This window comes from Diprion similis, chromosome 6, assembly GCF_021155765.1.
Source record: "Diprion similis isolate iyDipSimi1 chromosome 6, iyDipSimi1.1, whole genome shotgun sequence".
Taxonomy (NCBI): domain Eukaryota; kingdom Metazoa; phylum Arthropoda; class Insecta; order Hymenoptera; family Diprionidae; genus Diprion; species Diprion similis.
The window spans coordinates 22,559,164-22,585,842 of NC_060110.1; the positions used below are offsets into that span (position 1 = coordinate 22,559,164).

The 26,679-nt window shown below is 40.4% G+C and overlaps 1 protein-coding gene across 3 annotated transcripts in view; it reads left to right on the forward strand.

Annotated features, from left to right (window-relative positions):
- Positions 1-26,679, forward strand: part of LOC124407020 — a 47,330-nt gene that overhangs the window by 13,516 nt on the left and 7,135 nt on the right. Inside the window, exons 1-3 of one of the 3 annotated variants that reach the window (XM_046882798.1) lie at positions 2,815-2,872; positions 7,948-8,068; positions 14,829-17,902. In XM_046882798.1, coding sequence (XP_046738754.1) covers positions 7,954-8,068; positions 14,829-17,401 — 2,688 coding nt within the window. In that variant the 5' untranslated portion in view covers positions 2,815-2,872; positions 7,948-7,953 and the 3' untranslated portion in view covers positions 17,402-17,902. Of the gene's footprint in view, positions 1-2,814; positions 2,873-7,947; positions 8,069-14,828; positions 17,903-26,679 lie in introns of those variants that run through there. The other 2 variants (XR_006929277.1, XM_046882797.1) reach the window with 2 other exon arrangements.

The window sequence follows — 26,679 nt, forward strand, 5'->3', positions numbered from 1 at the left end:
CTTTTTTTCGGATGTTGTTGACAATCCACTCGAAAATGGATTCAAAAATTTGGAAACATCAGACTTTTTTACACAAAAAAAAATAAATAAATAATGGTCCATATTTTTTTTCCTTCGACAAGAGGTGCTGAAAATTCGAAGTAAAACATGCGATCGAAGAAAAGTAAAAATTTTATCAAAATTTATCTCGTGAATCGTATTTTTTTGAAAGAATTAAAACGTCTCGAAGGTTGATTCGCACATCAATTTTTTTTTTTTACCTGAATCCTGTTCATCATACGAGTGAAATCCCGAAGGCAGAAAAAGAAGAAAGAGAGAGAAAGAGATTTTCTTGAGCCCTGGACTGTCGGTGACCCGCGTCTGAATTCCGGAGGAGAAGCCCATTATGTAAAATGTTTGGACTCCTTCTGCACAACGTTGGCCTTAATTCACGAAGGCCCGTGCTTGTTATATTGACGTGAAACGTTCCGTTTTCGCATTCTCAATGTCGCAAATCTCACGTCGAACGGCAGCAGCAGCAGCTTCTTCTTCTTCTTCTTCTTCTCGTTATTCGAGCTCGTTTGTGTTCTCTTACAAGTCTGACGATCCTCGATAATACATCTGTCGATTCCACCAGCTAAGTGTAATTATTATATAAAAAGATGGCGATAATATAAGCTTTGTGACACGGGATTACGATTTTCCGTACCCCGTCTACCGTCTTTCAGCCGCACATTGAGAATACGAACGTGTGTCGACCTAGATGGACGTAAAAATCCATTTGCCACACCCGCAGAGACTAAACACTTGGTAATTGATTCTGCAAACGTGAAATTAGGAGCCTGGCTACAGGTAGATATGCTTGTGTCCATCGGTACGGAAACGCCTCGATGTATTTTCATTACACAGGCTAGTTGTGCCTTTGTGTACGGATGGATCAGGGCGTGCCTACACGATCGAAAAAGAAAGCTCATGGTGATAAATGCGGCCCAGTGCCTCGTATTAATTCTTGGCAATAGAGGTGCGACAATGTCTGATGTACATCTGAGCCTTGAAAATTTTCTCACATATTTCTTACACGCGAATTAAGCAGCACGCTTGTATTATCTGGACACTTGTATAATTTTAACCAAGAATCAATGCTACAGTGAAGCCCAGATCTTTTTTAGATTCTCCGATGAATCAGTGCATCGAATAAATTATGATCATTCCGTTACACCGAGCGTAAAATTACATCGAAACGAAGATGTTACAAAATCGGTTGTATAGAAACGAAAAAAAAAAAAAAAAAAAAACAAGAAAAAACGACAAGTTCTCGAATGTAAAACGATACAATGCAGAGTGTAGGATTCTCTCGTCGAGTATATATGTATATATAATAACACCTGTCACCGAGTATAATATGAAAAATATATATGGCCAGATAATCTGCATATAGATATACCTACAGAGTGCAGACATAACAAATGTGCAAATCGAGATAAGATCCGGCTCTGCGAGAAGTAAAGGAACGAACGAAAAGAAGATGTACGCCTTGTACGATGATATGTACCCAAGATCTTTCCATGCCGTGGTACAATACTTGACATATAGACGAATGGGATATACTAGACGCATTATGTCCGTGAATGCGTCTATGCCTGTTCATGTCCATACGCCATGCCATCGGTAGGAGACTTTACGAGTACAACGATCATATTTGCATATTAGGCCAGCATAAACGCGACGTCCCTGCTGTGCCGGGACGTAATTGATCATCTCGCTTATCAAAGCTCCGATATTAATAATAGCTATTGCAGCCTGCGAGGTCAGCTAGTCATGACCCGGAGGGTAGCTTTCGAGCTTCTGCCGATGATCGCTTAAGCGCGCATTACGATCAACCGTTACCGCAGAAAACCCTCCGGCGTTTTTCGCGCCGATAGAGCATTATTTTCTCTCCGTTAAATAGGTACCGCGATTCTCATTTTGACAATCGTTCAGAGCTAAGGAAGGAATTCGGTACTAATCATCTCTTATTGTATTCCATTCGATTCGCGTAACGAGACTTTCTGTCTTCTAGCTGCGGTCAAAGCTTCGAAAGCTCCTGCGTTTACGATACATATAGTCAGATGAATAGAGAAAAATGCAGGCTATCTGAAAATCGATTCGTCTTAAGTTTAATTTTTTCTTTTTTTATCCTTTAATTCCAATACCGTCTCAACTTAGAGACTCTATGACGATTTATCTATGCCTAAAAATTTGCCCTCTTGATTTTTACATATTCACTGTTCTTTTTCTACTTTTCTTACGATAATTCTGTCCCCCGCAGTAATTTTTACAGTATTCTCGATGACTTTGAGAATTCTTTTTGCATCGTTGAATCGTCGAAATAAACTGAAAACTCGAATTTTTTAGTGACTCTGGAAAAGATGCGTTGTAACCCGATGCTAGAGTTGACAGGTTGGAAAAATGATACGAATTTGGAGGGTAAAAGATGGCGGAACGTAGCCTGAATGAAATTTTTTGGCAAAATTTAAATTCATGAATCGTAAAAAGCGTGTGAAAATTTGTCGAAAGAAGATGGATCGAGGAAAGAGAAACGACGGAACTCAAGTCCCGGAAAAAAATAAAAAACCGTCATTTAACCAGCCAAAAATGATTGTTCAAGCACGCTTTACCATTGTTGACGATCGTTTTACGGATCCAACGTTCCCGGAGTTGGTTAGGCACCAACACCAGTCAAAATGACGCACATAAAGGCACATACAGGCTGCATAACGAGGCGCGTGCGTGGTAACGGTAGACGCTGCTTGAGGCACCGATTTCCTCCAGTTCCCAGCCGCAATCGCCAGCCTGGACCAGCCAGCCACGAGCTGGCGAGAGGCTCAACTGACCCGGGGGCTAGTAAGTTAAGGTACCTATACATGCGATAAGTGGGAGGAAAGGCTTTGTCGATGCCGCTGCTGCGTCTTCCTACAACCGACACGCCACCATCCTCTGGGACGCCTTCTCACGCCTACGCGCGTGATGCGAGACCAAAGGGGGTGAGGGGGGAGGGGGGGGGGAGAGGGTGTAAAGGGGACGAGGTGACAAGGAAGATGCATCGAGTGGGGTGGAAATCGGAGAAATGCATCAGCCAATTATCGGAGATGCACTTTTTATTCCCAGTCCCGATATTTCTGTGAATTCAACACTTGTTCTGTAGCTTTATACTAATTTATTTCAATTTTATTCGCAGGAATCGAGTGTGTAGAAGGAAATTTCTCACTTTTTAATTATACGATTTTTACTCAGCTTTGAGGACTGAATAAAAAAGTAAAATAGATAAATTTTATGACGATTGATTTGAAACACGATCCTAGACTGTAATTCAATTAATGATTTTTGCAATTCTGATCATGTGGATTAAAAATCGATAAAACTCTGAATAAAACTCGACTTCAAAAGTGTGTCCATAAAATTTTTCAAATCGCGCTAGCTGTTATAGAATTTTAAATAACATTATATTTTCCAATGAGACTTGCGTATATTAATGTTGAGCAAACGATTAACGTTCCGGTTGTTCAACAGTTATTCGAATATGCGTTAAAAAATGGGTGATGAGAAAAAAAAGATGAATAATGAATGAATAGAAAGCGGTGTGTATCTATGGTGATAAAAAACAGTGTTTGAATCGCATAGGATGCAGGCCGATAAGAAATACAATTTCACCGGATGTCGAGAATGCTCGTGCAGTGCGACGAGTTATCGGATTTTTAATACTGCTACACTATTCTCTGCGGGAAGAACGAGATTCCGCTGCGTTCATCAGCCGATTCAATCTACGATATACCTTCTGAGTAAGAGACTGGAAGGAAACTCGTCGGAGAAGCTTAATTCTCTCCCGGGGTATCGCGTACTTTATATATTATGCAGTATGCGCTGCTGCAGCGCGCCATTCACAGCTTGAAAGCAATTAAAAGTTAACACTCGATCGGCTTTCTCAGCACTAATTGGTCAATGCAGGCAACGTGTCACATACGTCAACCTCCATTCTGATACCGGTACTCCGGAATCTGGATCCCTTATTAATTATTAATTGTACGTCATTGCGACGGTGCCTTCTTGACGTTCGTCGCAATTACGGACCCCACGCGTGTAGCGATTCGCAAGATCCTTGCGTTCCGATCGCGGAATTATCACTCCAATCCCTTTGGTGGGATTTGAAGTGACTTTGCAACTGCTTGAAAGTAAAGCAAACAGGGTTGGAAAAATAAGCACCGTTAATTAGTTGAAATTTTTGATTTTACATAATTTTGATTTGCTGTTTTGCTATGCATCTGTCCATTTTTTATTGCACCATTTTCTTTTTTTTTTTACTTTGCAAGGTTCAAGTTAATGCAACAATTTATTGAAAATAAGATCACAATTTCGCAGCTTAAGCGTCATATATGAAAAACTTTAGTTCGTTTCGTAATGCATCGCTATCGTTACTCTTGTTCAACGATTGCTGCATGAGTGTCAAACAATCAGGGACTCGTTGGCAATCGTGGTTCATACTTGAAAGATTTTTCTAACAACAAATGTCAAAATTGGTGAAATTTTTTTGAAACACTAAAAATATATTCTCAGAAACACTTTAAAACCTTCAAAATATGTCATAATTAAGAAATCATGGAAATAATTTGAAATCATTTGAAATCCGAGGTAATGCAATGAGATTCTTGAATACTGCAGAATATGATTCAAAAAACGTAACACGATTGAATATGTGAAATATGTTTGAACTTGATTGAAATTGTTTTCACATTCCTTCTAAACTTCTGCGAAAGGTAAAGCTATGATAACCGAGTAAAAGCTTTCTGGATTGCTTTCTGGAAACCCGCTTTCCGGAAAATGTGAAAATTAAAAATTCTTCGGCTTGAAATTTCTGTAGATCTTAAAACCTTGAAATTTGGTGCATTATACAAAAATTAACGAGATGTTTAAGCCCCCGATTTTTACTGATGGTGTGGATTTGCTCGATCAGATCGATAATAACTGGTTAAAATATTTCATCATCAAATATGACGTCATCAACATCAAAGATTTTCCCGATTACTTCAAGTCTTTCGAGACATTATAATATACAACAGTTCCCATGAGTATTTCGCTACACCATAATCAATGCAACAATTGGTAAAATCCGTATCAAATTTTCGACACGAAACAGCACCGGAAATTCTACAGATACGTAAGATATCGTTGGCAAATATTCCATCGCGGGACACGTGTAAAATATGCAAATTCACATACCTGGTATGATGGTACTTTCACCGTAATCGAGGGGGATCAACGGGGGACGGGGAGGAGGTACGCAGCCTCCGATTCGAAAGATTGCAGTCGAGTTCGTCTCGAAGCATCAGCACGAAGCATCATCTCCCATCGGGCTTCACTCTTACTGCTGGACCGTCCCGAGGACTCCTCCTATCTATCTCTTTTTAGCTATTCCTGACTTTTTTCGTTCATTTTTCCCCCCCATCTCTCTCCTAGACCGCCAAGTTGACCGTGCGAAACGGGATTAAGGGGACTGAGTACCCGGTGTCGAGGTCTATTAACACGCGCCGATCAACGGGTGAACGCCCGTTTCGAATATCCAGTTGCTGAATCATAAATTTTGTTTGTAGATACACGCGGACTTCGATCTCTACAGAAGAGACGCGGTGGCAATGACTTTCTCGACTATTATGAATAGGTACACACACATAGGCACACTCGAGTTGGTATAAGATTCAGGCGTGTGTGCCGGCAGTTTCGCATCTGGTCGAGTGAAAGATATTATCATCTTGTGCAAATTATAGATTTACACCAAACTAAACATACGTTTTATCCACATATGCATATTCCGGTCTGATATTTCTAAGAGGATTGATCACGCTGAAAAGTGACTAGTCGAGGCTGATGTGTTCATCGCGGTTCCAAAATGGCTGACTCGCATCTTCACCTCGATACTTTAGAGACCGTTTTTGCGATATTTTGGGGCGGGAAATTCGCGGAAACGTATCGACAGTGTTTGTTGGAGTGGCAGGGTGCGGAATGCATAGGGAAATAATTAATGAGAACATGGCGTCTCGTTATATTGCGCATAACCTACGAGCCACACTGCCGGTGAAATATCGTTGAATTTTTTTTATACTATTCTTCAAGTTGAATGTAAATTGGAAACTGTCGAAGAGTCTCTGACAGTAAAAAGTAGGGGCTCGAGTATTTTAATAAGCTTGATCGAACGTGTCAGATTCTATTCGGAACGTCAATATACCGAGATAAATTTTTGCACAGTGTTGAGAACTCTCAACTTTCGCCTTTTTTCACCCCGCAAGTTATATTGTTTTACTTATTCACTTTGCATCGCGGTTTTTTCTTCATCTCTACGAACTTCATCTTGTTGATCGCAATATCGAGCTCGAGCCACTTTATTTCTTTCGATTGGTTTTGAATTCCTCCATAATTGTATTTATCCCGTTCACCTTAATATTTTTGCACGTGATCTCGTGTTTTCTTTCTTTTTACGCTGGCTATCGACATTCATCAGAATAATATTACAACTAACGGAATTTTCTGTAAAACCATTAAGTACAAATAACGTTTTCGCGTCTGCCCAATTTCTCCCATTTGTCAGAGTTGACTCTATTTGTAAACGAAATTATCTCAACTCCAGTTATAACTCAAGAAACTGCAAATTCAATCGTTGTAATTCGATAATCCTCATTTCAACCGATTGAATAAGAGGTTATAATTTTCTTTCATAGTTGCACATTGACTCCGGAAAATCCTTTGAAATTTTGAGAAAAACATTTACAACATTCTTGCAAAAACTTGAGACAGAATCACACACGTAATGTTACAAAGTTAACGTTCAATAGTAAAAAATATCAAGCGTATGGATGGACCTTTAACTCTGAAAATTATACCACAGACATAATTTTATTTTTATCCAAACATTTTGCGATAAATCGATCCTCCGAATCATACTCATCGTTTGGTTTTCTGTTAAACATTTTCTGGGTTGAAGTTCCGCCGCAACAAGGAGAAAGAGAGAAAATAAAGTAAGATAAACGAGAAACTTTGCAAGGGAAAAGGAAAGCGGACTTGAATTTAGCTGAGAAAGTGATCTTGGATCGAGACAAACCGACTTCTGTTAAACTTTGTTCTATATAACTAAAATAAAAGCGAATCAGAAATCCTTCGATAAGAAGAGTTCGCTTCGATTTCATAACTTTTTCCTAGATTAAAGATAGTGATTTTTTTTTTGTCAATGAGTAATTTAATCGAACGTAGATTCTTCCACCAAATTCCAAACATCGTGGGAAGCTTTTGACGGTCGATATCAATTCGAGAAAAAGATCAATATCGTTAAATGATATACCTATGACGGAATTTGACAGACGAACAATGAAATTGAATAATAATAGTTCTGTCCGGGAGTCGAAAGTTAGCCAACTGTTATGAAAATTCCATGAGTTCATAGTTCTATTTAGGGCCAAGATCAATACGCAGCCTTACGTAACCTAATTTGATGAAACCGTATAACAAAGGGCGACATAAGTTTTCAGCATAATTTTTTCAGGGCCTTAAATGTATAATAATATTGCAGGAGCGCAGAGATTCTGCGGAAGCGATGAATTTGAACCGCGGGAATGTAATTATCGCATTGCTGATTCGACGTGTAAAAAATTCCGTGGCTATATAATTCCATGGATCAAAGATCAAGGATCCGAAATTGGCGAATGACCCAACGGATGTTGCCGTATCAAAATACTGCAATTACGATCGGCCGGGGCTTGCCTTCCTCTCTGCTAGTTCATGTAATCCTTGCTTCGTTTCACTTGTAAGAAGAAGAAAAAAAAACAACATATTAATATAAAATAAAAACGTGAGTGATGATAATGACGAGAAATACGTGCAATAAGAGGTGTTATTCGTTTCGGTAATGATCGGTGTTAATTTGTTTTTTTCTCTCGTTTTTTGTTACAGACGATGCTGAAACCACGAACTGCAAATCTGACAGGATCGCTGCTTCTCCTGGCTTCGATATTGAGCTGCAGCGTTAACTGCCAGATCGAAATGACTGGACCCGTCGAAAATAAAACCGGTAATGTCACTTTCTTTGGAAGGAAAAGTTGGGCAGATGAAATTCCGTGATAAGAGTGCGATTTTCACTCCACTGTAACAGAAATATGGAGCGTGAAATTGCTGCTCATTTTTTGATATTGGATAGTGCGCCACGTGTTGAGAGAAAATATTGTTAATATCCCGAATTGTGTAAGACTTGGCACTGTTTAGTAATTTTCAACTTGAAAATTTGAAAATCGAAGTAATTTTTGAAGAAAAAAAAATTTCAATCGTGTATTATTTTCAATATTGCGAAAAAAATTATCCGGTTTAATTTTCATCCTGAACAAACAAGCAAGTCTTATACAGCTGAATTCAAATTTCCGTTGTATTCAATGCATAGATTTATTTATCACCGCGTTTTGTAATAGTAACTCAAATGTCACGTGATTCTTCTCGTTGATAAAAATTAGTGCAAGCTGGCGAGAAATACTTATTTGTAAAAGTTGCTTCAAAAATCACTCTTTTTGGTCCATTATTCTCGTTCGATATTATTAAATTCTGGGAATTTGATAAACAACTTATATTTTATCCTCTAGAGCAGTGCTTTAATTTTTGTATTCGATTGTTTGTTTGTTTGTTTTTTATATTTTTTATGAGAGACGTTATTTTGAAGTTTAAGATACAAGATTCAACTCACCGAGTGAAAACAGAAAATTAATATCTCTGATTAAATGGTAGCAAAAAATTAAAGAAATCAACAATATCAGTCTTTCCGTCGAATCCTTTCTCTTTTGAAATAGCTGTAACTGGACGAACAAATCATAGGCCACGTCTCAATTTGTCCAAGTAACTGACTAATTATTATAATATTCTGCTTCTACATATATATGTATAAAGGTATGTCTATATACGAGCATATAATTACAGCCACCCTCTTCAATCTCAATCTATGGTAAATAGTACCTATTTTGAATGCAAGATTTTTTTACACAGACACTATAATTTCACTTTCTATCAGTTTCGCACTTGTCGTGGAACAACAAATTGTTTCGCACACTATTGGCTATCTATTTTTTCGTCCTACGTTCCGAGAATTAATTATCATCAAGACGGCGGTACGAAACAACCTGATAATCATTGAAACGTTGATTAACTTTCTTTCTATTGTGAGGATTTGAATGAAAAAAATAAATAAAAAGAAGAAGAAGACGAAAAAACGATTGTCTGTGTTCGTCATGAGTAGAAATGCGTGGAATATAATTATGGTTACAACGAATTCCCATGATCATTCATTCCTCTGTATCGATTACTGTTATAATATCCCGCTGATGCTCGTACGTATATGCTATCATTTCTATTACTACCGTTTTCTTTCATTTTTTTTTTTTTTTTTTTTCCCTATCATTATTGCAATTATATCGTGATTGTGATTACTGTTATTATTGTTATTTTTATTAATGCCGTCGTCACGCAGTCATCAGGGGCAATTCCATGCAGAGCGTGTAACCTGCCTTCTATATACCTATATGCTTATAATATTGTATATACATGTGCGTATATATATATATAATATGTATACATATAACTCTTACAAGACGTATCGCCGATGTTTCAATCAACTCAGACAGATCAATCACGCGATTCGTGTTAGTCGTTAGAATTGGGTGGTTCAAAGTACGCGCGCGCATTCACCCAAGTTTTGTTTTTTGTATTTTTATTTCGTCTCTTTTGCTCCTGAGGTTTTTTTTTTCAATTTCTTTTTTTCCTTTCCTTTTCTTGGTCTCATCATGACGAGATGTAGAGGCAGAAGCGGAAGCGGAGGGCGCAATTACGCGGGGTCTTAAAGCCGACGAGCTCTTCGGTGTCTGACGGTGGAAAAGAAAATTGTAAGAAAGAAAATGACGAGATATATAGGAGAAAAAAGGCGAGGCGAAAATGAAGGAGAAACTTACGTCTGTAGAGACATTTATTCCATCTGTGGTTTCTTTTTCATTTCAGTATCTTTTGTTCTTGTTCTTTTTCAATGATTTTCCAATCTTGAACAGGCCGAAGAAAGAGATTAGATATACTTAGAAAAACGTAAATGGAACGTGGGATTTCATTCGGTCGCAATTTGTTCTTCTTATATCTCTTGAGCCGATCAATTACTTCGTCAAGCTTTTACTCGTGATGAGACGTCTACCACACATTCATGTTGGACTCGCTATACCTATCGAATGATTTTCAACTAAATTTTAAGTAACTTTGGCTGAAGTTTTTCTTGCTCTTTTTTTTACATCCGTTTCATCTCATTTACAAACCTGATGCACAATTTTTACGATATTTTTACCACTGCGTTTTTATCACGTAAACATTTCGAAAATTCTTCTTTCAATATAAATTATTCACACCTGAGGTTGACTTTATTTATTTTTTTTTTTTTTAGATAGAAATGCACAGGTTGATTTAATCATGCCATTTTTTATCCTTGCAAATAAATATATGCGAGAATAATGAAGAGATAAAATCAAAATTACAACCGGTGTAAGACACGTGTAAAAGTATATTATATATATATATATATATTCCTGTGCCTACACTTTTGCTAAAAAATGGCAATAGTATAAATCTATGCATAATGTTAACGCTTGCAGGCGAATGAATAATTTCTAATTAGATGTTGACACGTGTGTGAATCAATCAGCCAGCTGCTGACCGCTAATTGCGCCATATGCGCGTAGAGTGAAAAATTCGAGCATCTCATTATACTTACCAAAGATGGCTTCGAGGATTGGCGAAAACGAGAAACGCGGATTATTTCGGACGAGGAAACGACTTGAAACGTGGCCGTCGCGTCGGTCGGCGATCGTTGGGTCTTCTTAACTTTAAAGGGCCCAAATTACTTCGTGCGCTTGTGATTAAGGCGCTTCGTAGTCACTGTTCAATTCACGTTATACCTACCCACCTACCTACCTACAACGATGGAAAGGATCACCGTGAGTGAGTGAGCGAGCGAGCGAGTGAGGCCTATAATTAAAATTAAAAAGTCGGCGAGCAGCAGAGCTAGAGCAGGAGGTCAAACAGGTTCAAGAGTCCGCAAGGATATTACAGGTACTCGTCGCATATTTTCAGGGTGACTTTTTATTCGAGTTGTGCAGGGAGAATTTATTTTTTATCCTTTTTTTCACCCCACGCTACGAGATTTTATCCCTCCTTTACAAGTCACTGTGTAGTATATAATCTTATTTGATAAAAAGGCAGTTCTTCGTCATTTTTTCATCGCTCTTTTTGTTCATAATTTTCATTCATGTTTAAATTTTTATTTATTTGAGGACGAAACTACGGGATTAAAGTAAGGACTTAAGTCACGTCTAAAAGTAATTTCAGTTTATTTGTTATTAGAAATTGATGATAGTTATTTTAAAATTATTATTCTTTACACAGGAAATGAAAACATCGTTGTAAATTTCCTCACTAATCGTTTGTCTGTTTTCGATTTTAATCAACTCCAAACGTTCAGAATATAAATTTCTGTCGTATGAATGGGAAGAGATTTAAAGACAAAATTTTTTAGTAAAGTTATTTTAATTCTAAATATTATTTTAAAAATAATAAAAGAAAGCTTCTCTCGTCACGTAAAAATCAGATAATTTTGGATGAGGATTATTTTCGTATCGTTCTGCTCCAACAATATTTATACAAAAAAAAGTTTCAAACATGCCGGATCATTTCTAATCCAACTTAACAACAACAGTAAAAAAATATGGCTCAAAGAAAGTTATCGCGATAAGTGACCGAGCCGTATTTTCCCAAGTTGTCAAAGTCGAGGCTTAACTTATTACTTTGCGGAAGTTGTACTTCTTAGCACAGACAAATTGGAGGTGAAGCCGCATGAGCATTTTTACGTGGATATATAGCGAGTCGCGTGTACGTAAGGTGTTCGCGTCTCGCACCAATACTTCGATAGAAACATGTACATGCACGTGCGAGAAACATGACCTACTGACCTGCCATCACCATCGCCATCACCATTGCAGGTGAAGAGCTATACAGGCGTAAAATCGATACGCTCGCGTTCAGTGGAAATATAATTACAATCGAAAATAATCAAGATTCAAATGATGCCTCGGTCACGTTTTCGTCCAATTTTTCTCCCCCGAACCGCCTTTGTATTCCTCAATTTAGTTTTTAATCCGCGATTCTCGTCCGGGTTTCGCCTCCATTTTCGCGTCCGTAAAACGTGTTTAAAAAATCTTGAATTCTATTTTTTTGCGCCACTGTTTATTCACCTTCCATTTGAGTTCCGTTTTTCGTCGATTTATTTTTCCTCATTTTCCAAGTTTAACTGACCGATGTGTCTTTCCCGTATAATCGATTCTATACACGGTCTCTTAACGATCGGCAGTATAACAAAACGGGAGAATAGAAAACGGAAAAAGTTTCACTAAGCTCGATGCCGTATCAGGTCATCAATCCGGTGTGCGGCGCGAAGCGATGGGAAAACAGTCGAGCCATTCCTTGAATGAAATTTTTTAGAGCGAATGAAGTGCCATATTAGATGCAGGAAATCGACTCAGGCCGAAGGAGTGCTACACACAGCCAGATTGTAAAAGCGTTAATTAAAATTCGAACGACGACGAAACGAAATTAGGAATTATTTTTAAATTCTAAATCGTAAAGTAGGCTATAATGGTTAGGCAAGGAGAATCGCTGCTTTGCTATATTTTACGTGATATAATCGAGGCACAGATCAGTTAATTAATTCTGCCGCACACTTAACAAACTGAATTGCATTAAACGGAGAGATTTCTTCGACGTTACGTCTGTCTTCTTCTCAATTTGATGTTCCAGTGTAATTAACGTAAGCCTAGCATTGTCTCATTAGATACATTATCTAATTTCTTTTTTGAGATATTGTCCGTGCTTTGTAACCTGTCGAATTCGCAGCGTAATTACTCGAGTATCATTGATTGTTAATAACATTAATACCTGCGAAAGAATCGGCGAAAAATTTCCCACGCTGGGGTCTTCGATCATACAAAACGAAGTTTGGAAAGTCGGTTATATTCAATTGACCGATGAGAATCGTTGTGAGCAGATACTTCAAACTTGCGCACTCTGCTTAATGAACTTCTCGGAGTAACCAATTTCGCGACCGATAGCTTCGGATGAAATTTGTTTCACGGCCTGCATAATCTAATTCCGGTTCACCAGTTTTCCCGAATTCAATTTAAAGTTTCGCAGGAAAGCAGTCGGCTTGAGTTCGGTCTTGCCTTCCATAAGGTAGGTAAATATACGACTCATGGGTGGGTATAGGAAACATGTAGGTGGTTCGGTAAATATTGAATCAGCTGCTGCCAATGTGACCAAGTTTAGCACCAGACTTTATCTCGTAAAGAATTTATCTCCGTCCGGGAAACGGCACGTGAATTCAACGCGTGAGCAAATTTATTCGTTTCTGTTTGAGTAATGTATAATTCAATCTCGAATCATAAATTCCAGCACATTCGTAAAACGTATAAGTTACTTGTACACTTTGTTTAATCAAACTCCGAAGTCCCTCAACTCGGTTATCAACTTACGTTCATCTTCTGTCTGAGTAACTACGAGAGGAACGTCAATTCATCAGCCAGAATAAAAGGGTAGGGTGGCAGTTTGAGATACGTATGAAAATGTCAAAGAGAACGGATTTCACGTGACTTCCTATAAAACCCCCAGTTTTATCGCTATCGCGTATAATAACGACTCTCAGGAATTACCTTTCGAGAGATAAAAAAACCGGGTTATGACCCCATCAGCCTAGCTGCCTACGCGAAAATGGAAGAGCCTCGAAGGGCCTGTATCATGCGACTGACTGGACACTGTGAATCTCGTCGAGTGTTCTTAACCCTGATTGCTCCTCTCGATTGAGCAGTGGACACAGCAGCCCACTAGAGACGCACTTACGACCGATCTTGAAGTGTGTGTGTACGTGCGTGTGCACTGCGCAAACATTATGTAAAGTGAGAGATTGGATATACGGCTGCGCATAGCTCATTCCGTCCATGTCTCTCTTTATACGTGCGCTTCGAAGTCGTAACTTGCATCATGTGTCGATTGTCGACCATACCCGGCGCTGGCGCCTCCCTTCCATTATGTCGCGCAAAGTGCACTGCACTGCATCCAGAAACTGGTTACAACGAGCGTCCAACGTTTCTCGACGTCAGACTGGACGTTTCGATAGTCTCGACAATGCAGAAAAAAGTAAAGAAATGCTAATAACAGAATCGCGGGTTCCCATTGAGTGAAAAGAGAACTTTTGGAACGATGGAACCAAATTTGTAACTTTCTGTACTTCGCAAGATTAAGAAAAAGCTGCTGAACAGCATTATTCTGCAAGTTGCAGACATCTTTTTGGACAACCATATTCCAGGTTCCGTAATATTTCCGACACCTGCACGAACCGGGTTTCGTTGAGTGGAAGCGGAATGCATGATCGATTGTAGTTTGAGTGAAATTGAAGTTACGCGTCGCAGGGAAGTTGAGCCGGTTCCGTGGAGTTCGAAACAGAATGGCTGCCCGTTAAACGAAACCCGCGCTGACTTTCGAATCGAATCTGTCAAACGTCATTTCTCATATTCCCTTCGATTCTTCACCCGCGGTAATAATCTACCGTCCGCACTTGTGTCGAAGATTAAGAACTGGCGTATTATAATATATAGTTAGGATTAAATCAACCGACTGTATAGTAATTGGTTATTATGTACTGTTATCGCCGTTGATTACCGACGCAGCATCTACCGCGTGACTTTAATTTTCCCCTCACATTCTCATTCTAGGCACAAACGAGAGTCGCTCCCGGGTATTTTCACCGCGGATGGACTACGACGAGTGGACGCCATTGGGTCGGGGTGATCCTCTGAAGAACGACCCCACCTTCGACTACGTGCCCCCTGTCCTGGACCGGGTCCAGTACTGGTTGGACTCGCACACCACGGAACCCTCGGCAAAGAGGGATATCCTGGTCCTCGGGGTAACGGCGAAGAAGACGAGCCCCAAGATCCCGGAACAGTTCCTGAAGTTCGTTGACGGGCCGAAGTTCACCAAAAGCCCGGATCAGCAGTACAGAAACGAGCATATTTTACACCGCAACGATTTTACGGGAAGTACAGGGGCAGAGCCACCGAAGATACTGCGGAATACGAACTTCAGAAATGGCATGGGTGACTATCGGAATCACAATCGGATCCAAAACGTTCCGGCCAGTTATTATCCCAGTCCGTTCTACAACCAGAAGCCCAAACCCTACACCATGATGCTTCCTCCGCCGGTGGTTCCCAAGCCCATCGATGCCGCTCAGCCGACCTTTACACCGCAGAAGGAGAAGATGGCTTCTTACGCTGATCAGAACCAGCAGTTCAGTACGCAGACGGAAGAGGGTCCGATTCAGGATGAACGACTCAGCTACAACAGTCCCCATATGAACTCCTTCTCGCAGCCACATCCTCCGCCGAGATCGGTGCAGTCTTCGTCTAGGCCTCCCCCGAAGCACCAGTTGTCGCAGATCGAGGGGCTGAACAGCGTCTACACCCCGCCTGTTCAGACGACCAGGGAGAAGTTCCAGTCGGTAACGACGCCCTCGGTGTCATTTGAGAAGTCCAATCTTGTCTATCATTCTACGCAGACGATATCAGGAGGGTGGTTGGCCAACGGTGGTCCCTCTTCAGAGGTCAATCAGGTCACTTGGCAGACGCCGTTTAACGCTCAGGAACAGTTTGACACAAGTGGTGATCACCAGGCGGCTGGTTCGTCGAACCATGACGTGGTCATTGGTCAGAACGCGAACATTATCGTGGACGGTGAGAATTCTGAGAACGAAGAGGTGGTGGTAGGGAAAAAGGGGTCGCCGCCGCAGGAAAACTCTCTTGTTCAAACTCCTGCTTCATCCGGGAACCTAGTTCAGTCGTCGATGTTATCAACCGACGACAACGACTCCGGTAACATCGTGGTCGGCAAACCATCGTCCACTGACTCGGATGCGCAGATGCACATCGTCGTTGCCAATGCCGGTCCGGTCGACCCTGGATTCGAAGGTTCAAAGCGGAAGGAACCTGTCTCTGTTATCATGCCGACCAACTACGTGGAAATAGCGAACGTTACTCATCTGGAATCCAACACTGAATCCACCAACGTCACTTACGACGATCGACGACTCGACAGTCTCCCAGCAACCCAGGCCGAGCAGAATATCCAAATCTCGAAACCGCTTTCCCAGCCAAACGCCATCACTAATCCACCGGCTCCCATTCCTCAAATGAACCACATGAACTACCATCCAGTCCATATGAGCCAGGTAAACCAGATGAACCCGATGAGTCAAATGAATCCGATGAACCAGATGAATCAGATGATGCAAATGAACCAAATGAACCAGATGGCTCACGCCCACCAGATCAATCAGATCAACCAGGTTCCAGTAAGATCGGTATTTCCGGGGCCTAATGCCCAGCCCCTGATCCATCTAAGTCAAGGTTCAGGTCACGCGATGATGCCTGGACAGATGGGAAACGGTATGAGGCGTCCTCCTGGAAGCTTGCCGTCGATGCCGCCTCAGAAAATGTTCAACGAGCATCAGCATCACCATCAGGTTGTTCCGGGGATGCAGCACAGCAGTCCTACGATGCATTCGACTCCTGGTCCAGAAGTTGGGATGACGGGCGTCACGGATTCGGAATCGTTTCGAGTGAAGAGTCCTCCGAACCTGCAAATGAACTCGATGCAGTCGGTGAACGGCGCGGCGGCTCCTCCTCAAGTTCCGTTCCTACCGACGGCGGCATCTTCGGTTTCACAACCGGAAACTGCGACCTCGAGTCTCGACCTGGTCACGGATTACATAAAGAATCAATCGCCGTTGGCCCATCTGCTAAACAACGATATTAACCGGGTGACTCGCACCTCGACACCGGCGGCCCCGACGACCACGGCCTCCAGCCTGACGACCGATCCGATATTCTCGCACTATAAGCAACCTGCGAAGCCGATCCGGGGCCCAATGTACCTCATCATCCAGGGACACTCAAAGGTCAAGACCTACAAGCCCTCGGTGAACAGGCACGGCGTGCCAGTCGAGTACAACGAGATCCGGGAGGCAAGCACCGAGCGACCGTCGAAGCTTGAACAGCTGATAAACGAGAACACGAAGAGTCGGATCGGGGATAAGAGCGTTCAGGAGAAGCCGAGCTTTGTCGAGGAGGAGAAGGAGAAGGACAAGCCACGACGGAAGAGGATCGAGGAACAGGACCTGCTTAGTCTGGTCGAGAACAACTTGAGCGGGTTCACCGTTCGCCCGGAATTCCAGGTTGAGGAACACCGAGGGGCTAATTCACTGACGACTATAGAAATTAACAATTAGATATATGTGTTGTATGTTATCGCTGTTAAGTCGTTGTCGCCTTTTATAACGTAAATCGTTTCGCTGTCGTATGTATGCGTTTCGCGTTTCCCGTTGAGGTGCACGGTGAGTGAGATTTTTAAAGAGATATTCCAAAATTAGTTTGATAGAAGTTGACTTAGGTTGTTGATCGCGGACTGTTCATCCTGCGTTTAACATATTATGATTTACGTTTTAATCGTTGCTTATTTATTTATTTATTTATTTTAACTGTTTCGCTTGTTTTCACTATCACGTGCCAGTATCGGATTTGCAGTGACGACGTCGTTCGAGAATGAAGATAGGATTTTACGTCATCGTTATCGCTCTTATTAAATTATATTATATTATCATACGTAGGTAGAACTCAAAAGTAGTCCGTAATCAGTCAGTCGACAAATTGTCGTAACTTTTGTTTTAAATTTATACAAATATTAGAGAGAAATTATTTAATTTATACTGTATGTTAGGGCTATGAAATATATATATAATTATATACAAACGTTAATGTGTAGTTTATAATTGTGAATGTGCTATAGCTGAAAGTATTGAATTATATATGAGACAAGTATAAAATACATCATATTTCAAACCTTAATTTATCCCAGTTTATTTATAAGACGATCTATACACATAATTCACTCATAGTTATTATAATCATACAATTTGTGATTCGTGTGGATCTGTATTGTTATTTTATACTATTTTCATTATTAGTTATTTAATGCATTTAAATTATTTCTGTATATTTACGCGCCTAATCGTATATTATTATACATATATATTATATATATGTATGTTACTAACACTAGTCTTATTTATACCAGTTACCAAACATATCGATTACGCACTCACAATCAAACGTAGATATAGTAGATGTACATCGCTGCATACACATTAATAGATGCTAAGATTATTATTTTTATCATTATTATTATTATTATCATCATCATCATTATTTTCATAATTATTATTTACTCTTAAACCTATATAGTTATATATTGATAATTTTTTATTATCGGTATTGCAGTATCTGTTACGATTACACAAGATAAGAAGAAGAAAAAGAAATTAATTTAATAACATATTTAATAAAGAATTAAAATATCAACATAAATAAACGTAAAACATATGCTATTATTTATACGCACTCATTGTCTTCGTACGATTAATTCGAAAGTAATATAGCATTACATTATTACCGCGTGTATTGTTTATGTATGATGTTTGTACCTGACGGTCATGTTTTATTGATTATTATTAACAATAAAAGATATATTATCACGAAGATTCTTTATCATTGAGTGTAGAACTAGCTTTATGCCGTTATTCGGTTCGCTCAATTTTTGCTTTCACCGTTTCTTCTCTCTAGTATAACATTAGCTTGGTACATATTAATATTGTATATGCACAATGATCATCATAAAAACTGCTTAAAAAAACATTGAAATATTCAATCGAGTGGATACAACGTGTGATAAATTTTCTGGAAAATATAACGACGTTAATTTGCATAATGAAAAACGACAATCAAGTTCAGTGCAGCAGATAAAGCTCCGAGCTAACGTAGTGGACGATAATTCCTTGCATGGATTGTCAGACTGGTTCCGACCGAAAGGTTTACATACGAGAACTATTAGCCTTAATAACTACGAACTGGTAAAAAAATAGAAACACAGAATTTGATCATTCCCTGATGCCACGCGTGCCCATTTGCTAATGAAAATAAAAAGTTGACATGAATACTCCGGGACTTCGTAATAGCGCAGCATAACTTTGTTTAAATTTATAACAATTTTCAATTCCTAAGAGAATAATGTTTGGCATTTGGAAGGCGGAAACGAGCCTCACAATCATCCGGGAAGAAATTGAAAAATTCTCTCCTCAGCCAGGAGCCAAGTAACACTCACTTCGGGTCATTAGGTTGGCGTGGTGCATTGTGGGCAAATGGGGAAGAGCCTGCGGCCTCGAGGATCTTGTTATCTATAAGGCTGCTTTCAGGCTCGAGCTCTATCCAATTAAATATCCTTACTTGATTTAATTAAAGTGGGATTTACAACTTGACGTATCGAATAAACTTCGATCCTCGTATCACGAATTGTCTACTTAAGGTTTAATCCTGTGTACCAGCGAACGAAATTGGTATTCTTCCTACGCCCACCGTCTTTGGGACGGGCCTTCGATCCTTTTGATTGATATATCGACATTGTTCAAGCCGATCTTCGATCCATCACGGCATTAAACTGCATCGCCATCGAATGCTTCGACTCTTGACCCACTCGGAAAAAATGAAAAAAAAAAAGAATGAAAATCGAAGAAACTGGAATTCTGAACACTGGGATTCGTTCAAAGGATCCTCGACGTAATCGGAACATTTTTCTGAAGAGTCAAGTTACTTTTTTACTCTCTAATGGTTGGAATGGAAACGTCCAGGTCTTTATCGGCGATTGATTCGTGTGCACTTGGCGTTGTCTTTTGCCGGACTAAAAGTGGACCATCAGATGACAGGAAAGCGAAATTGAGCCAGCGTCTCGTGATCGAACGGGTAAACGCGACCGGCATATCATCAATCCGTAAGTAAGTATAAAAAATTGGAATTCTTAACCACCCGGTCCTCTTCGGTTCTTCGGCTGACCGTGATAAATGAGACGTAAGAATTAGCGGTGATTAATTCATATACTTACAAGCAGTATTAATTATTTACACCAAATAGTGTCTTAGGTATACACTCACATACACGCAGGCATGGGTCTGGAATAAGTTTGGTAAACGACTGAGCACCGGAAATACTTAACGCGTTCGGTCTTCAATTATGGATTTTTTAATTAGCCGGACATCGTAAACCAGAGAAAACGAGAACTAAAATCAATGAATTAGTACTTTCAATAATCTCTACGTCAATTCACGGCTTACTTGTGACCTAGAATACGCTGTGTTTGCTCGTTTTTCACGCTGGTTTGATATTGAATATTTTTTACGGTGTGCTAAACTATCGAAACGTTTCAGGGCAGTTCCAAAAACGGATCAGCAATTTTTAATCGATAAAGTCAAAGCCATCATTTTTCCATATTCCATAACCGTATTTCAATGACTGCAGAATGCTACATAATTGTGGGTAATATTTTGGCCTCGTTCACGGGGGGGCGGAAGAAAAAAAATGACGAAGGCTCGTTAGTCATCTTCAAGGCGTGGTGGCCTCAGGGCAAAGCGACAGCCCAGCATTTCCAAACTGTGACCAACTCCTGGCAGGCATCGTATCATACGGAATTATTGATATTATATCGGGTTTGAAATATTGCCGATCCCCAAAAGGTTGGGTAAGGGTTGATTCTACCTGGGGGATTGGCTTTACCGAAAACGTGAACCGTTCCCAAAACGTCCATATATACTCAATATTTCATCAGCTGCGTCGCGAACTGTATTACTTTGGAATACCGTATTACCGTATAAGTTACTATGTCTTGCCAGTGAGGCATAAGAAGGAAAAAAAATGACGAATTCCATGAGTAATCGTTTTCTAAATCCACCTATCTTCGGCGGTGAACTTTCACTTAGACCAGCGATAGAACGTTTGAATAACTATCGGTGAAAAGCTTAGGGGAATCGCTACACGCTTAAGTTACTGCCGATTTGGCGACACGTGAACGGTTAGCCATACTCGGATTATTGACACGTTTAGACCCAATTATTGATCCTTTTATTTTCCAAAATTATAAATTGACGGCACAAATAGTGAAATCTCAATGACTAAGGCCAATTGCTAGAGTGTTAGACACTGGAAAACCATTTTTTGGTAATCTTAGAACCAAGGTTCCAACGGTTCCAACCAAAACAGGTCAATAACTGGGACTCAGCTTCTGTCAGCGATAAGTTTTCGAAGCGACTCAGGAAATCGCTAAACGAAGTTAATAATTTCTCGAGGTTCGACCGAACTTTTACTGCAAGTGCCGTAACTCTTGTGTTATACTCTGTAACGTTGGTATGCGGGAAATTTTTTTTTCTTGCCGACATACCGACGGTGCATAAAACGCACTCCGTATAATATGTCGAGTATGTCAACCCGCACTGACTTTATGTCAACCCGCCAAATTTATCGATCGTTTTTCAACCTGCTGTAAGAGTGTGTTCAGGTATACCTATAACATGGAATACTCTGTCCTGCAGTGACGGGAAGTGACGGTTGGACGAAATAAATGCAGTCCTGATTGTTCCTCAGGATCGTGTCACTTCGGTTTAGCGACTAACTTGAAACCCAACTGCAAAAGTGGATTTGAAAGTCAGAGTACTACCGACAAATCAGGTGTTAAACCTGATAAACATCTTCCGAATTGATCTTCGTCGAATTTGTTGAACTATGAAGTCTGTCCTCGATTTTATCCACCAATCATAATGACTAGATTTTGAATATCTTTAACTAGGCGTGAGATTTCTAGGCTGCAAGGGTTAAGGTGATACTGAAATTTGAAGAAATTTAGAGCACCGTCTGACGTGCAGTGTAACGGTAAGGATGTAGGTGAAGGAGAACAGCTGAGAAGTCCGCAGTGCGACATGTCGATAATTTTACTTAACCGTACGGTGGTTCACCATAATGGCGTCGTCCGATTGTGAGAGTGGTTCTCGGTAAAGGAATGAGATCGTCTTTGAGATCGCAGCTTTGTTTCGTGCGATGGGTAGGTAGAAGTTTTTTCCCGCGCGTCGGCGAACTCGGGGGCCTGTCCTACCCGGGAGATTTATGCTACCGACATTGAAACTAAATTACGCCATAAATTAACCTTAAGTTTGCGGTTCCGATGGTCTTTTTGGTAATTAAATACCAACGAACAACGAAACATTTGTTTGCCTCACAGTGACAGCATCTCGTTCCCGGTCTTTTATGCTGGCGGAGTGATTGGCCTGATGGACGTTTTCGGAACAACGTCGATTACCAGGTACCCACAATCGATCGTGTCGTGGAACCGGCCAAAACCTGCTAAAAGGTCTGTACTTGCAGCCTGCCGTTTCTAACGGGACGATGTATACTAACTTTGTTCACGAGCTTCCTCTAACGAACCAACAAACCGGTAGATATGGAGCGTCGTTTTTTTAGGCGGGTCGGAAATCGCCACGCACCACATTTTTGCCGCCAAAAACTGCACGCTGTGGAAGATTCCGGAAATCCGCAAACCTCGTAAACTTCTCCAGCGATCATAAGTAAGCCGAGCAGACCAATCGAACGAAACAGTATGAAGCCATGGTCTCAGAACGCAATGCATTTACTTCTAGCCGATCTAAGGAAAAAGTTGTCTAGCCTTGCGGGACAAATCCCTGACGCACATATGGAAGTTGCATCCTGTTTCGATTCTGTCTGCTTTAACGCAGCTCAAGGTTTTGTCAAATTTAGTGATCGATTCTATCGAGCGGAGATTTATCCTCGATGCTGAATCAAATTCATTTCGATTTGCTGTACCCTGCAAAACGTATCGGATGGCGATAAGGATTTAATTAATCGCTGGTTCGATTTATACACAAGATTCAGGGCCGGAAATTACCGTGCATTGCGGACGTAATTGATCCGCGAAGAAGTGAGAATTGTCCAAAAAAAGAAGCGAGAGATAGAAATAAAAATTAGAAAATTTACGTGAGCAATCGGAAGCCTTTAATTACACCTTTTCCTGGCAAAAAGTTATATTGATATCGTGACAGTGATTGATGCGAAACTGATTATAGCCTGAGAGAATACAAATAGTTAGATTGCGCTTGAAGTAATATAATTCATCGGTGCTACACTGGAGTGAGTGAATTAAGTTTAGCGAAATGCAGAGTGTGTAAATTGATCTTGAAGAATCTCGTGACACGGTTTCAGAGTCCCTCTTTTGGCGAAGACGGTAAGGCGATGATAATTAAAACCCCTGACATTGTACTTTGTGGGAGAAACGAAAGCCAGAAAGCCAAGCGACAAGCGAGCCGTAGATCGAAGTCCATTTTGTCCCGGAAGATGACACCTACGACATCGGTTTACAATGTGGAACGTGGTGGACATCTACGGGGAGCGGAGGCCTCATTGAACCATAGAGGAAACTAGATCCGATAAAAACTAACCCAATATCGTGCCCGATACCTAGAAGCCAGGCTAGTCGCATGCATCCTTCCTTCTCTATTCCCATTCCAATTCTTATTCCCACTCCATTCTTGACCGGATGGCTCGTACGTTCTGCGGCTAGCCCACGTGATCGCTGCAATTTTCTTTGCCGCGTGCGCGAGAAACGGAGCCGTTTCTCTTCACCGGCAGAAGTAGAAGTGCAAGATTCATCTGAATTATTCACCAACCAACTGAAGGTACAGGCACGAGTACGCTGATATATTTGTTACTGCATACTTACTTCAGACACAGATAAAGGACATTCATATTTTTCTGATAACTTTGTCGTTGCTATTTTGGTCCAGTTTTGTTCACGAGTAATAAGGAACTAAAGGTCATTCTAGTCTGCAGTGTGAACGAAAGCTGATAGCAATTTTCTGCAGAGATCGGCACGGAGAATCAGCTTTATCATGTATCCTATCTCTTCGCGATATAATGATAGTTTCTTGTCCCATCTATTCGTACGTGTGCCGTTCAACGCTTTCACAGTAAGCTCGTCACATACATATATTATACAGATCTACGAGTATGTACAAGAACTCGATATCTTTTCAATTTTCGATTTTTATTGAATGACTGACTAGAAAGTGAGCTTTTATATGGACAATCAATGAATACATATGTTCTGGATGGGATAAGCAGACTGAATTCACAAGTTCTGTATTCTTCTCGAGGATGAAATCACAACTAAAGAATTTTCGCTATTACTTAATTCCATTTAAAATACCGGTGACTTCTGAATGCTGAAGGCGATCTAACAGCAGGAATATGATCCCAAGTTTGTCCTTCGTGGACATCCAGATTTTGGACCGATGATTCGATTTACCTGTTGAGTGTTTTGCTAACGTTGTTTCCGCGTGCTTTAACCGAGTTTCGAACTGATCCCTGCAACTCTACGCCAAGCATATGAGCTGAAGCTTCGTGTCTGCAATACCAGAAATCAAAAAAATAAATTTTCTGGTTTCCCTTAAACCAAACGTAAGTAGAGAAAAGAAGCGGTGCGTTGTTAGAGAAAGGGGTCTAATGTTTTTCCTCGGAAAATCTCGACGACAACGTGACGGGACAATGAAATGACAGAAACGGGGGTGAGAAAGATGAGTCGATGTCCAAATGGTACGTGAGTCCCAGAAACATACTGACGACTTCCCGTTTCCACGTAACCAAGCGCTGCACTCGGTGATGTCGCTTCTCCGGCACGCCGAGCGCTTCCTGTCCGAGGATTCCGCGAGACTTTTCTGTTTCCTTTGGACAAGTTGGCAATCCGAGGCGATATTGTGCGTAGTCCTCGGTATTCAGCGATTACATTTTCGGAGTGAAACTTCTGATGGCACATTTTGCTCATTGCAGGTTACCATCAAACTTCACCGTAAAGCTTTAACGCAAAGCGCAGCCGACACAAACCTGAGACAGCAGAGTAAGTCAGACAAGTAAACAGGTAACGTCACCACTTGTTATCAATTACAGTACGATTACACCGATCTATTCAATGCCCATCTCCGTAGTGAATTTATTTGAGATGAGAATGGACTCTATTCTACCTAGCCGACAGCTAGCTATATGGCCAGCTATACTTAGCTGTATTTCAGGACGAGATCCAAAACCCAATCACCCTTTTCCGGTCAGTAGATAATGTTAAATTGATAGCAAAGGTGATCCACTTTAACTACGGGTGAAGGTTGAGTATCCCGGTTTTTTTTCTTCTTGATTTATCCCTGGAGATTTTCTACTTCAAATCGTGGGATTGGTGGAAGTATAGCGTTCAACGACCACAAAGAAGCGTGATAAAATACAATCAGTGCAACAAATAAAAATGCTAAACGGACTTCCGTAAGAAAACAGTCACTAATTTGGATCGAGCTGTCACGTCGTGCATCGTGTGATTTACGAAGCGTAGTCCACATGCACAAGGTGTCTCGTAACATTAACAACCAACTCCCAAACGATTCTTCACTGGTGGAAGATTATTCGTATAACGAGCTCTGAATTTCGGCTGTTGAACGCCGTCCGACCGCGAGCGATATCACGTCGTACTGACGTTCTCAAAGATTGTTGATTCTTTAAATCGTGTGATGAAACACAAAACTAAAATGCACCGTAAGTCACTAGGTCTTTCATTTTAACCACCCCAAGCCAATAACTCCCAAACTGAGCAGAAAATGCAAAAATTTTCCCGACTTAACATACAACGTCTGCTTAACATACGACAGTTTGCACTTACATTTCATGCGCTTGCTCATTTCGACAGATCGAAGTGTTTTCGACGTTTTCGAAGCAAATGCAACACAAAAAATGATTAGCACATAAGCCCCGCACTAGTTTTGGGACCAATAAATCCCGCACATGGATCACTCGCGTCCGTAATGTTTTTCATTGGCTTAACGTGTTCCAAAAAATCTGTAAAAATTTTGAATTACTGTATAACTATTCTACTTTGTGTAAAGAGCGACAATTTTTATGGAATCTTTTTTTATCGTGTCACCTCACCATCCTTACAACTACGTTGGTTCTTTAGTTATTTCACGTGAAAAATTTCAGGAGGACACGAATGACTCATGTGCGGGGTTTAAATGTTAAAATACGACATTTTGCCAACAAAATCGCGTTTCACAGTAAAATGTTATACCTAATTCATAACTAGTACAAAGAAAATTTTTCGCAATAGCGAAAAACTACGGGCTTACTTGTTGGCGTACTTTTCACGCAAAAAAAGTTTCCATTGGTTTTAAAAATATAAGCTTCTTGCTCGGCCGATTTGAGATGCTTACCAGGTATCAGATTTTTTGTAAGCCACCAAGGTCGGGCGAAGCGATATCGGTCCCGTAAAAATACTTGAGGACGTAACTATTCTAATATCGAAAGTTGTAGGAATTGGTTTCTACGTGGAATCTACAAGTTAGATGAAGGACGCCTGGTTTTTTTTCATCGTATATAATGAATATTCATGAATTTTGGAACACAGATCGTATTTCATCACCCGAAGGGTTATACACGCAGAATTGAAAAAAATCATTACGAGCGATCTACGACGATTTCCCTTATGAAATTGTCAGAAATCGTATGTATTCCGTATTTTAGTTATATTTGGTTGAGACTGATTTCTGACGACTTCTTATGCGGCGATTTTGATTTCTTTGCAAATTCT